The 11,764-nt window shown below is 38.8% G+C and overlaps 1 protein-coding gene across 1 annotated transcript; it reads left to right on the top strand.

The window, feature by feature from the left end:
• Nucleotides 1-833: 833 nt before the first annotated feature.
• Nucleotides 834-7,289, top strand: LOC149841104 (uncharacterized). Its single transcript, XM_090003593.1, has 6 exons — nucleotides 834-1,360; nucleotides 1,571-1,730; nucleotides 1,828-2,004; nucleotides 2,098-2,181; nucleotides 6,310-6,391; nucleotides 6,499-7,289. Exons 1-6 carry the CDS (start codon nucleotides 1,026-1,028, stop codon nucleotides 6,933-6,935), a joined length of 1,275 nt encoding a protein of 424 aa, XP_089859719.1. The 5' UTR covers nucleotides 834-1,025; the 3' UTR covers nucleotides 6,936-7,289.
• Nucleotides 7,290-11,764: the final 4,475 nt, after the last annotated feature.

The raw sequence follows: 11,764 nt of genomic DNA, 5'->3' as shown, positions 1-11,764 counted from the left end.
AAGCATTGATACTACCGTCCTTTTCAGTGTTTGATGGGCGCGGCATAACGTGCGTCCGCATAGCCCTTATGGGCTCGTTCAGCTCATCTGCTAGCCCTAAATTTACCAAAAATTAAAACCCCGAACGCGTGTGGCACTCCATTGTCACTGTCACTGGGTAGAGTCACGCAATAAACATGCTTCCATTAATATATACATTTCACTATTGGAAGACGCACCGACGGTCCTGTTTTTTTTTAAAGGCTGATAGGGATAGTCGTCCGCTCACCAAGTACAAAAGAACTAACTGTGCTGGAAATATTACATTACACGAAAACGTTGACACCAGTGGGCCCACTCCACGTGTCGAACTGGCAGTCGCTGGAACCTGCGGTCCCGATCGCCACGCACACCTCTTTTTTTTTTTCGTAATTTTGGAAAGGTAAGCAAAGCACCCGAGAAAGGGCCTACGAAGTCCAGTGTCCACCGTCCAAGCGTGACACAACACGACACTTCTTTTCTTTTGTGGAATTTGGGACAATAAAAATAACAAAATCGACGGACATAAGGGCTCGTCCAGATCGTCCCTTTCAGTCTCGACGGTGGGTTTCGGGTTTGTCCGCACCAAGACTCCCGGCTGGCGGGTTGGGACTGCAACGGCGGGTAAAAGCTCATTGGGTTAGATAAGAGAGAGGCCGTTCAGATGTAGCGGTGGAATTTATCGGAGGGCAAATCGGACGGCCGGGAGTGTGTCCCTATTGAAACCGCCCAGTATTACACCTCTAGTTGCTGTGGGTGAGGTCTCTTGGGTCTCCTTCCCTCGCCATCTAAATCCTTATCCTCACCCTTCCAACGAGAGATCTCCCTTACCGTCCGCTTCTCTCTCTCTCTCTCCTTAAAATCATATCTTCGCTATCCTCTCTCTCTCTCTCTCTCATATCTTCGGTATCCCCTACCTCTAGTTTTTGGGCGTCAGGACCCTCTGGTTCGTAGCGTCTCATAGTTTGGGGGGTCCTGGATTTTATTTTTTTCGTTCTTTATGATTGATGGCTTCAGTTTTGGAGATGGTGCTGGATAGAGGGTTCTTGGGGGAGCTCTTCTCGTTCGTAGCTCCGTTGTGGGTGGCGGTTTTAGTGGGGGTTTTTGTCGGGTGGATCTGGAAGCCTAAATGGGCGGAGTTGGTCATGGTTGGTGGTGATAGGGGCGGTGCTGGAACGGTCAGTGGTGGTGGGGGAGAGCGGAGTGCTGGACAGGCTGTTGAGCAGCAGCCGGGGTTTGGTTTGAGGTCGCTTCCGAGCTTGGGTTCTTTGAGGGCTCAGTGCCAGAATCGCATTTCGGACGATGGGTCGGAGAGGAATAGACCGGCGATGATCAATTGCAGGTAGTTTTTCTTGCCGCAGCTCGTGTTTTTCGGTTTTGAGTTGCTCGATTTTTGGGATTTCTCGTGTTTTTCGGTTTTTCTGATGATTGGGGATGGCGTTTTAGGGAATTTGGGGTTGTTTGCTTATTTTAATTGGGGAAATTCATGCAATATTTCTTTTTTTTTTTCGGAGTTTCTTTGTTTTTTACCTCAATTCTGTGGATGGTATAGTCCTCCGCCGATCGAGAGAGACCAATCGGTTGTGAATGCTGATGAGTTTGAGCATTTGTGGAGGCTGGTCGAGATGACCGATGGAGGTCCAGTCTGGCATCAAATGATGGACCGGACAATGCCGACGATGAGCTATATGGCGTGGCGGAGAGACCCGAAGGTATGCCCTGTTAATTCGCTTTCAGTTGCAGTAAGGTGTGGGTTCAATTTGATCAACTGAGGTTGGTTTCTTTGGGTGTTGCTTCTGCCAAATTTAGACCGGACCTCCTCAGTATCGTAGCAGGACGGTCTATGAGGATGCTACACCAGAGTTAGTGAGGGACTTCTTCTGGGATGATGAGTTTAGAGCAAAGTGGGATGATATGCTTCTACATGCTACGACATTGGAGCAATGCGAGAAGACAGGAACTATGATCGTTCATTGGGTCAGGAAGGTAGAGCATATGCTTTGGATGTAATTGTTATTTCTTATGTTTGGTGAAGTCATTGTGGTTCCTTGCTTACGTGTTGGCTACAATTTTTGGCAGTTCCCCTTTTTCTGTAGCGACCGCGAATACACAATAGGCCGTCGGATATGGCATTCCAGAGGGTCATATTACTGTGTGACAAAGGTATGGAAAGAAGCTGGAAGACTCCATTGAACAGCTAAAGTTGTTTGCATATTCCACCCCTTGTTTGCATTTATGCTAAACAATCAAGTAGCTGCTCAGTAGTCATTACTGTTGTCGTGGCATATCAATTTTCTCATCTTAATGGAAACTTGTATGTGTTGCATGCCTCAATTTATGGAATAACACCAATTGCCTCTATTCTGATGAATAAACCAAATACATAAGAGGGGAAGAAACGAATTACATATGATATGTGTAAGTGTGGGAAGACTGGAGGGTCACTAGGAGCAAGAAGCATGCCTTTTCATCTTTGGTGGCAGCCACTACATGAGCTGTTAGCCTGTTACATGTCAATCTTCTAAATTCCGGAGTTGGCTTAAGATAACCATGAGCAGGTCTCAAGTGAAGATTACATGGTTAATATCATTTGTCAAATTTGAAACTTGATATCGCAGGTTGATGACAATTTGCCACGACTCAGAACACAAAATAAGATGGTGACTGGAGATGTAGGCTCAGTCTTCTCCTTTTATGAAGAAGGCTGGACAGTTCATTTACGTGGATAATTTTTCTGGAATCTAATTATATGTTGATTTAATTCATCTTTTACAGTATCTCAAGAGAAGGAGAATATACATCAGTCTTGATTATCTTGATTGATTAAATGGTGAAATGCTACTTTGATTGTTATCTTTCTACCAACAAAATGCTGGTCAACAAATTTGGAGGATTAGATGAAAATATAACATTGTGGCAACATTTTGATTTAGTAGGAACAAACACTATGTGACTTGTTTCTAACAAAAGGACATACTTTGAGAACTGTAAATAGCATGAAAAGGTAGAATGGATATTTTCAGATGAGAGCGATGTAGATGGTCAATTAAGATGGATATTTGTCTTAAAAGGATGTGCCTTGAGACCACTAAATAGCATGAAATTGTAGATGAATGTAGTGGGAGAGTAATGTAGATGGCCAAACGAGATGAGATGATTTTCATTTCCAGTACTAAACATGGAAAGAATTTTAAAGGTCCTTCTAAATGAAAAAAAAATAGAAAGTGAATATTCAATGTCATGAAGTGGACAAATCAAATTTATTAGAAAGTCAAAAGTTATTTTTTTTCATTTGATGCCTTCTGCACATTTGGTTTACTAAAAGTTTTGTTTTGTTGTAGTCTAGTATCACAAAGAGTATTTATTAGCTTCAATTTGCTGGTCCTGATATACTTCTTACTTATTGTGCATATTCATATTTAAATATTTTATTGTAATAATCTCCCACATCTCCCTCTGTTTTGTGCTTGATGTTTTAATTGGGTTGGTCAAAGACATGGTACTCAGACTTGGATGGAAAACATATCCCTTTGGTTTTGTTTGGATGCAATTGCAAGCGCCATCTGTGTTCTGTTGATATCGGATCTTGATGACTAAAACTACTTAAAATGTTTTATGTAAACTTTTGTCATATATTATCAAGTATAGACATTAGGTATCTCATACTTGTTTTGCAAAAATTATGCCCATGAAAAATAGAGAATCTGCACTCTCTGAAACAATTAAGAGAGTCTTTGGAAGAAACATGGAGCTATGCTTCTGCTGCAACATGCTATTGGGTGGTGATCCCTCTTGTGGGATCAAAAGAATATGTTCTAAGAAGAAAGATTTCAATATCAATCTCATCCATATCACCTAGAAGTATCATACCAAACCACATCCTTCAGCTTTTCTTTGATTCATTTGCCAGCTCAGAGTAATTAGTGAAATGAAGTCAATTTAATTTGCATGTGTAACATTTATCAAACAGATTTTGGAGTTCCGCATTACAGCTTTTTTTCTACTTTGCAGCTACCCTTTTTCTAGATTGAGGAAACAAAATATGTAGGTGCCTTGCAATTTCTTAGAAATACCCTCTTTTTCTCTGTTGTTCCCCCCTGCTCTGATGGAACTGGCTGTTTTTTAAGACTGCCTTTACGCCATCACCTTTGAATCTGTCAGCAGTTAATGATTTTTTTTTATATTGCATTAAATATTGATTATCTTTTGTTATATATATTTGAAGCAAAATCTGTACTTCTGCAGTTGTATTTCAGCTAGATTTCATATTGAAACCTATGGTAGCCTTGGGGGTAGACCGTATGGTCCTCTCTTTTCCAGTGTTCATGGCATGGCATGTCATGTCAAGTTTTAGGTGCCATAAACATTTAGATATGCTCCCATGAGACAGGTTGATATCTATTCATTGATTGTGTGACAAATAATCTGCACTTTTCAAGTACAAATCTTTGTGAATGTTCTAGTAACATCAAGGTATTGAATGCATGACTCATTTTCTGCTTTTGAATTTGCTCGGTCTCTTCCCTCGTCACTACTCTTAGCTTAAGAAGAAGCAAGAATCTTAAATGGTGCTACCCAATTCTATAAAACCTATGCAGGCGTTTGCACATTAGTTTAATTGCAGCGAACATTATGATTGTCCCCACTGTCACATAGGTGCGGGTGTGGGTGCAGGTACATATGAGGGTGTGGCACTTTAAAAAACAAGGGTGCGAGGGTGTGGGAGGGTATATATTTAACAATTAACAGTAACACTAATGAAATAAAAACAATTATCATATCATGAATTCATGCAATAAGTCAAATTAACAATATACAATTGCTATTCCTCATCAATAAAAAATAACATCACAATTAAATCAACCTAAATATATTATGACTACACTAAGTGAATTAAGAAAACAGGAAACAATCAAACAAGTCAATCAGAAAAGGCGAAAATTATACTAATAAAAAAAGCAAACAATGCATAATTGTATACCAAAAGTATATCCTACACAATGTATATAATGATGAGGTAATGATCTTAATAATTTTCTGGTAAGTCATTAAATTCATCATAAGAACGAAGTGTAAGCTGAGATAAGTCCATTCTTATAGTAGAGCCAAACCCAGTAAGCCTGGGTTCGGTTCTACTGAACCCAGGTTTCGGTTTAGGTTCTGTCGAACCAAGCAACACTGGGTCAGCATAGCCGAACCCAGCAACCTTAGGTTTGGCTTTTCTGAACCCAGGTCTGGGTTCAAGTTTTGCCGAACTTAGGCCTAAGCTGAACCCAACAAGCTTGGGTTTAGTAGAGCTGAACCCAGTAACCATGGGTTCAGCCGAGCCAAACTCAGCAACCCTGGGTTCGGTTCTGCTGAACCTAGGAGCCCAACCTAGCAGGCCTGGGTTCAGCAGAGCTGAACCCAGACATGGGTTTAGATTCTACTAAACCTAGTAGAACTTAACCTAGGAGCCGAACCCAGACGTGGGTTTAGGTTCTGCCAAACCTAGTAGAACTTAACCTAGGAGTCAAACCTAACCTTGGTTTCGGCCCTTGTGGCAATGAGGGGAGGAGAAGGAAGAAGGAGAGAGGAGGAGGAGAAGGAAGAAGAAGAAAGAGAGAGGAGGAAGGAAAAAAAAGAGAGGCGACAATGGAGAGAGGAAGAGAAGGAAGAAGAAGGGAGGATGAAGGAGTAAGCTTACCTGTTGCTGTAGGAGGAGGAGGACCACTGCTGCCGTAGAAAGAGGAGGAGGCCTTTGTGCTTCTATAGGTAGGTAGGAGGAGGAGGAAGAGTGGGGATGGGAGGCTCGGAGGAAGGGTCGAGAAGGGGGTATTTTATGTAAATGTGCCCTAACCCCCCCTCCTTCAAATACATTTATTTTATTTTTTTTGGAACCGAAATGTGATCGAGTCCATTTCGGGACACTTATAACCCTGGGTGCAGTTGATCGCACCCAGGGAAGTTTGACCACACCTGGTGCGGCTGATTTTTACGGCGTGGGTGTGGCGCCCTTTACAAGAGTCCATGTGACTTAGTGTCCTCATAACCACCAAAAGTAACGAAAGGGAAAAACTATTATCCATTTCACAGTGGTCTGGTTGATTTTGTTCCTTCATTTTTTTTCTAGTTCTTATGATGATGATATGAGTAGCCTGTACAATCCAGATGAGCTTTGAATACTGTTGGCTTAGGCTTAGGAGCTAGCCCTTGGCACCATATCTTAACCTGTCTCGTAGTCCCATGCACTTTATCTGCAGTTTTTCTTGCATATTATTTGCTAAATTATGATGCTTCCTAATGTTTCAGGGAGTAGCATACCCCTCCTTACCAAGACGGAACAAGCTAAGACGGGTCGATTTGTACTATTCAAGTTGGTGCATTCGAGCTGGTAAACTAGTTGCATTATGTTTCTTCTCTTTCTTCCCAAACCACCCTCTTTTGTGGAACAACATTTATATTTCTCTGAACTCCTAACTATAACAATATGTAAAACAGTCGAATCTAGGAGAGGCGATGGGCAATTGACTGCATGTGAAGTGATTCTCTTTCATCATGAAGACATGGGTATCCCATGGGAAATTGCCAAACTTGGTGTTCGTCAGGGGATGTGGGGTGCTGTCAAGAAGATTGAACCGGGTCTCCGCGCTTATCAGGCTGCAAGAGAGACAAGGGAAGAACCACCCTCACATTGTGCAGCAATGGCACAGATTAACACCAAAGTTGATCCAGATTATTTGAGGCCAATGGATTTGGTGGATTCATCAGAAGCAGATCTGGAGAACCCCCAAAAACCATGCGGGGTAAATATACCCAAATTGCTTATTGTTGGTGGTGCTGTGGCTCTTGCTTGCACCCTCGACCGTGGGCTTTTGACCAAAGCAGTGATCTTTGGAGTTGCAAGAAGGTTTGCTAAAATCGGTGGGAGATTGTAAATCAGAGGGCGATACTCGGTCATCCATATATGTAATTTACAAGGGAGTTGTCTGTTCCTAGTTCTCATTTCATGCTGAAAGATGCTGGTTTGAGAAGCATGCTGCTCCATTCTTTTGATGTATCCTTGAAAGTCCGCAGAAGCTTTTGTGCTACTAGATCAGAAGTCAAGTCTGGGCTGTCTATTGTAATTGAAAATGTTGGGCTCCTGTTTTTTTCATTTTTGGTGTAGCTTCATCTGTGCGCACCTTAGTGTTTCAATGATTTAGTTGCAAGAGGGAGGCTGAGCACGATGTTGAACTTTATTCCTCACTAAATGTTTACAGGTGATAATTATAATATGCAAGTTTTTTCTACAAGGGAGCTCGAGCATTAGCTGTTCCCTGTACTTGTATTATTATTTTTTTGACAGAGAAATCATCGATGTTTTGGACGTCTCTTTTGTGTGCCAAAAGGTGTCCTGTTAACCGCCCTGTTAAAATTCCACGGGTGCTTCCCCGTTCTTCCCACAGAGAAAGGTTACTTTTTTAGGGCCCGTTTTGATGCCACATTTAACCAGGTTTATGTGGAAACCAAGATTTAGGGTTAGATCCTGGTTTTGTTTCCTTTTAAATAACGCAACACTAGGTTTTCACAAATCTGGTTTTGGCTCAAAACCAAGTTTGTGAAAGCGTGGCTGGCTGGTGATTGGCGGGAAGATAGCCAACAAGGTGCCAGGCAGAGCTGGCCATTTACATGACCGGAAAATGGCTGAGACAGCACCGGTTGACATCGCCTGTGGTAGCTGGTGCTACCCAGCTATTTTCTGCTTGGTAAGTGGTCGGATTTTTTTATTATTTGTCAAGCATCTTGTGCATGCGCGCCTCTTGTTTGCTATAAGCAATCAGTTGCTCTAAGACTTGAGAAATAGGGGCTCAGAAAATATATGATGAAGATACGAGCTGCGGGCCTTACTCCTTCTCCTGGGGCCTGGTAGAGGAGATCGACTGGTCAGTGGGTGTGATAATGGGTTCATGAGTCGATTTTTGAATGGGGTGACATGTCTTCCCACTCTGAAGGAATATAACAGTGTTGACCTGCGCATGATGTGAATCTGTGGGGTGTAGGCCAAATGACATGGGTTTCTTACCATTCGGGTTGACAACAGACTGACTCAGGAGGCTTCTCTCGCATTTGCTTAAGGCCTCGGTCAACTGTCTCATTTGCGTCTCTAACTCCGCTATTGACTGCGTGTGAGAACAGAGGGTGACCTTAATGTCAGAAACGACTTCTAACAACTTCTCTTAAAAAGATGAGCTCGATGTGGGCTCTTAAGGAGAAGGTAAGCTAAGCGCATGGTGAGTTGGTGGCAATATGGGACACGAGTAACTTTGTAGAAGGTTATCTTGTCTGTGCTACGTTTGGGAGAGTTGGTGGGATGGATCGTGTGGATCTCTCCACGCGAAGTTGGGATGATTTCGCCATCTCGGGTTATAGGTGGGTGCATAAGGGTCGTACACCGGTCTGGCGAAACCTTGGGCAGCATTCACTTGCTCTTAAACGAATCCAGGATAGAGTGGTGTTGTCAGACACTCAGCAACAAAGTGTGTAGGGCTAGCGCATAGCTCGCACATTTTTCTTACTTGATTTATCAAAATTGGGCTTGCCAGTAATTGATTTACTTTCTTGATCAACTGATTCACTTTAATTTGCAAATCATGCTCTGACCCAACTTCGTAAATCTCTTTTTTCTTAGGACCACTAGAAACAGGTGTCGTCCTATCAGTACGCGAGGACAGAGCATGGTACATGACATTCTCGCTCAATATCTCGAATAAAGTTCATGCCTTGTCCTCAATCTTGAGCATCTATTTGAAAAGAATGTTTGGCTATTTTTTGGTTTTCTATTGGCCTAAAAATGGCTGGGATGGCACCTGTTGGCACGACCAGTGGTTGCTGGTGCCATCTTGTTCTTTTCCTATCGGTAGATAGCTGGGAAATGGGCAGGAATTTTTTCTTTTCTTTTTAATTAAAAGATGCTTCCCCATTTTTTCAGCCACCCATTGCTCGAGAAATGGCTAGGATGGCAACGGCTGATACGGCCAATCTAGCTGGTGTCATCCTGGCAATTTTCTGGCTAACAAATGGCCAAAAAATGGTTAGAAAATTGTTCTTTTTTTTTCAAGCTGGTGGAAAATAGCTGGGTTGGCACCGACCATACCATTTCAGCCATTTTCTAGTCGGTGAAAGGCCAAAAAATAGCCGGACTACTACCATCCGACATGAATGGTAGCATCCCAACTATTTCTGATCAATGGATGATGAAAAAAATGCTTGTCCATCATTTTTCTTTTTGTTTTATGAGTTTTTTTTTTAACAAAGACATGAAACATTTGAAAATTCACGGAAACTTTTTGGCTACGGATAGCAGCAATCCAAACATGGTGCACACTTTCCTTGGGGAAAGCGGAAAGGCAACCTAAAGGGTTGTATAGTGTAAGTGTATACACATGATAAGCGTGGGAAGAAAGTCATCTGATCACAATACAATTCTTATGCCTGCAACGTCCAAGTGGCAATGTAGCAAACATCTGGGACTTTTCTCAAAGGCGATACATTTAGAGTAAGTTCTAAAAAGGCTCCAAACATATGAGCTATTAACAAAACACCACCCCACGTTTGGGTTGTTGCATTTAACTACCTATTAGGTAGGGGTGTCAACTGGTTGGGTTTACCCGGACCCGACCCGAACCAAACCTTATAGAGTCATAGTGACAAATAAGAACCCGATTAAGACTCGGGTTCGGATCTGAATAACTTGTAAATAAGTATAATCTTTCATTATCTCCCATATAGATTTTTACTCATGTAATTAAACATTTTGTAAAATCATATAAGAAAATTCTTTCTAGAAAATAAACATGTTATAGAATTTATGAACCTTGCATATTTTTTATAAGATTAAATCAAATATAATCATGACATCTATAAACCCTCAAAATTTAAACATGTTTTTTAATTTTATAATTCAATAAAAACTATTGGTGCCTATTTTTATATGCAATAAATTATTTAAAAATGATATAAATAACATTATCTAAATTATCTCAACATTTTGATAAGCAAATGCATTACATATTTTAAAAATATAGCAATTGAAAATCGTGTTGTTATAAAACACAATTCAACTTCATATAGTATCATGTTAACATAAAAAAAAAGATTGCACTAATAAGCTTTCATATAATATAAATCTTTTTTATCATTTGTAACTAACTAACATGATTCTCAATAATAAATATGCTATATCTGAGTTATATATTTCTAAAAAAAAGATCTACTAATTTGCTATTCAAGTTAAGATTCATTGTTATCTTATCATATGTATGTTGAAGTATCAATGAAGGTTATAAAAAATAAGAGTTGAGAAAAGAATTTTACATATGGATCTTTTTAGTTCATAACCCAAACAATTCATTACATAGTTTCATAATGTATGAGAAAAAGTTATAATATCTAAGAATTTAAAATGAGCAATTAATTACTAGTGGTACTTATAAGAAAAATAAATATCAATTTCAACCATATGTAAGGTTTTGAATCAAAACCTCTAACAAGATAAAAAGGATAACTAAAACCAAGTGTAAACAAACAACTATTAAGTTGGATCTAAATAAGTAATTCATTTGTATCTTTATAAGACATTCTAACCTGTAAAGCATAATTGAAGGATAGAAATCCTTTAGGATAATTATTCAATTTATTTTTCATAGATTTTGCATTGATATTGATCCAACTACAACTGTTACCAAATGGGCTATCTCTGAGTATCTTACTTATATTGAATATAAATACAAAATATTTGCATCAGTTTGATAAATATTTTATTTCAATAATATATCATAAAGTAACAAACTTTATCATATTGTATCACTTATTGTATAATACCTAAGAACATATGGCATGAATTTAATCAATAATAATAATAAATATGTTTGTTACTAAAATGTTATTATTGATCTATAATTCGATGGGATACAAAAATATGTAAATCACTTAATTTTATAGAGCCTAACAAAGAAAACTGTAAACCAAGTCTCTTTCTTAAAATTGATTGAAAAAAATATGCATATGCAATCTGCGTATAAACAAGTTTAATTTTGTATTTATTGTTGATTCCAATGATAAAAATAAAAGCATCAATAATCACATTATTCTAGTTAAACTACCACAATGATTGATTGATCAAACTAATTTTAATAACACCAAGATGATTTAAATAACTTATGAAAAAACTCCTTAAATACATACACACAATAGTATTTGAAATAATAAAATAAAAGAACACAAATTCATAATCTTTTTTTACTTTCATATTCATAATTCAATGACGCTATAATGGCAAACAATGCAAAAAGAACATGTTGTGACATAAAGCATGGATGCATGAAGGTTTATAAAAGAAAAGTTTTTTTATAAAAAACTTTAAGCATTAAGACAACTCAAATATTTTGTACAATGGTAATAAAGTCTTAATAACCAAAAGAAATTTCATTAACCTTAAAAGTTAAAATATTGTGACATTATATCATCCAACATGCATTGCATGACATAGTAGATTAAGCCACAATGAGAAATTAACTTTTACAACTTGCTTTCTCGATAAATGACAAAAGCTAATTTTAATTACTATGAAATATCATTAAAGTTTTTAATAAGTTATCAAATCAAGCTCTGGTACCAATGTTGAAAAATGTAGTAGGTCATGACAATAAAAATTACTTATAAATTTTAATAAATTCAAATATTATAATAAATATTATCAATTGAATATGGCATATACACATATTAT

The sequence above is a fragment of the Nuphar pumila genome, chromosome 4, assembly GCF_984573655.1.
Source record: "Nuphar pumila chromosome 4, dmNupPumi1.hap1.1, whole genome shotgun sequence".
Taxonomy (NCBI): domain Eukaryota; kingdom Viridiplantae; phylum Streptophyta; class Magnoliopsida; order Nymphaeales; family Nymphaeaceae; genus Nuphar; species Nuphar pumila.
Note: the sequence above shows the minus strand (reverse complement) of the source record. Positions and strands in the feature narration are given on the sequence as shown.

Excerpts from the sequence above, each read along its gene's own strand:
- LOC149841104 (XM_090003593.1), top strand. The coding sequence starts at position 1,026 with ATGGCTTCAGTTTTGGAGATGGTGCTGGATAGAGGGTTCTTGGGGGAG. Across the intron at positions 2,182-6,309 it reads CATATTACTGTGTGACAAAG|GGAGTAGCATACCCCTCCTT; the intron begins GTATGGAAAGAA and ends CTAATGTTTCAG. Across the intron at positions 6,392-6,498 it reads AAGTTGGTGCATTCGAGCTG|TCGAATCTAGGAGAGGCGAT; the intron begins GTAAACTAGTTG and ends TATGTAAAACAG.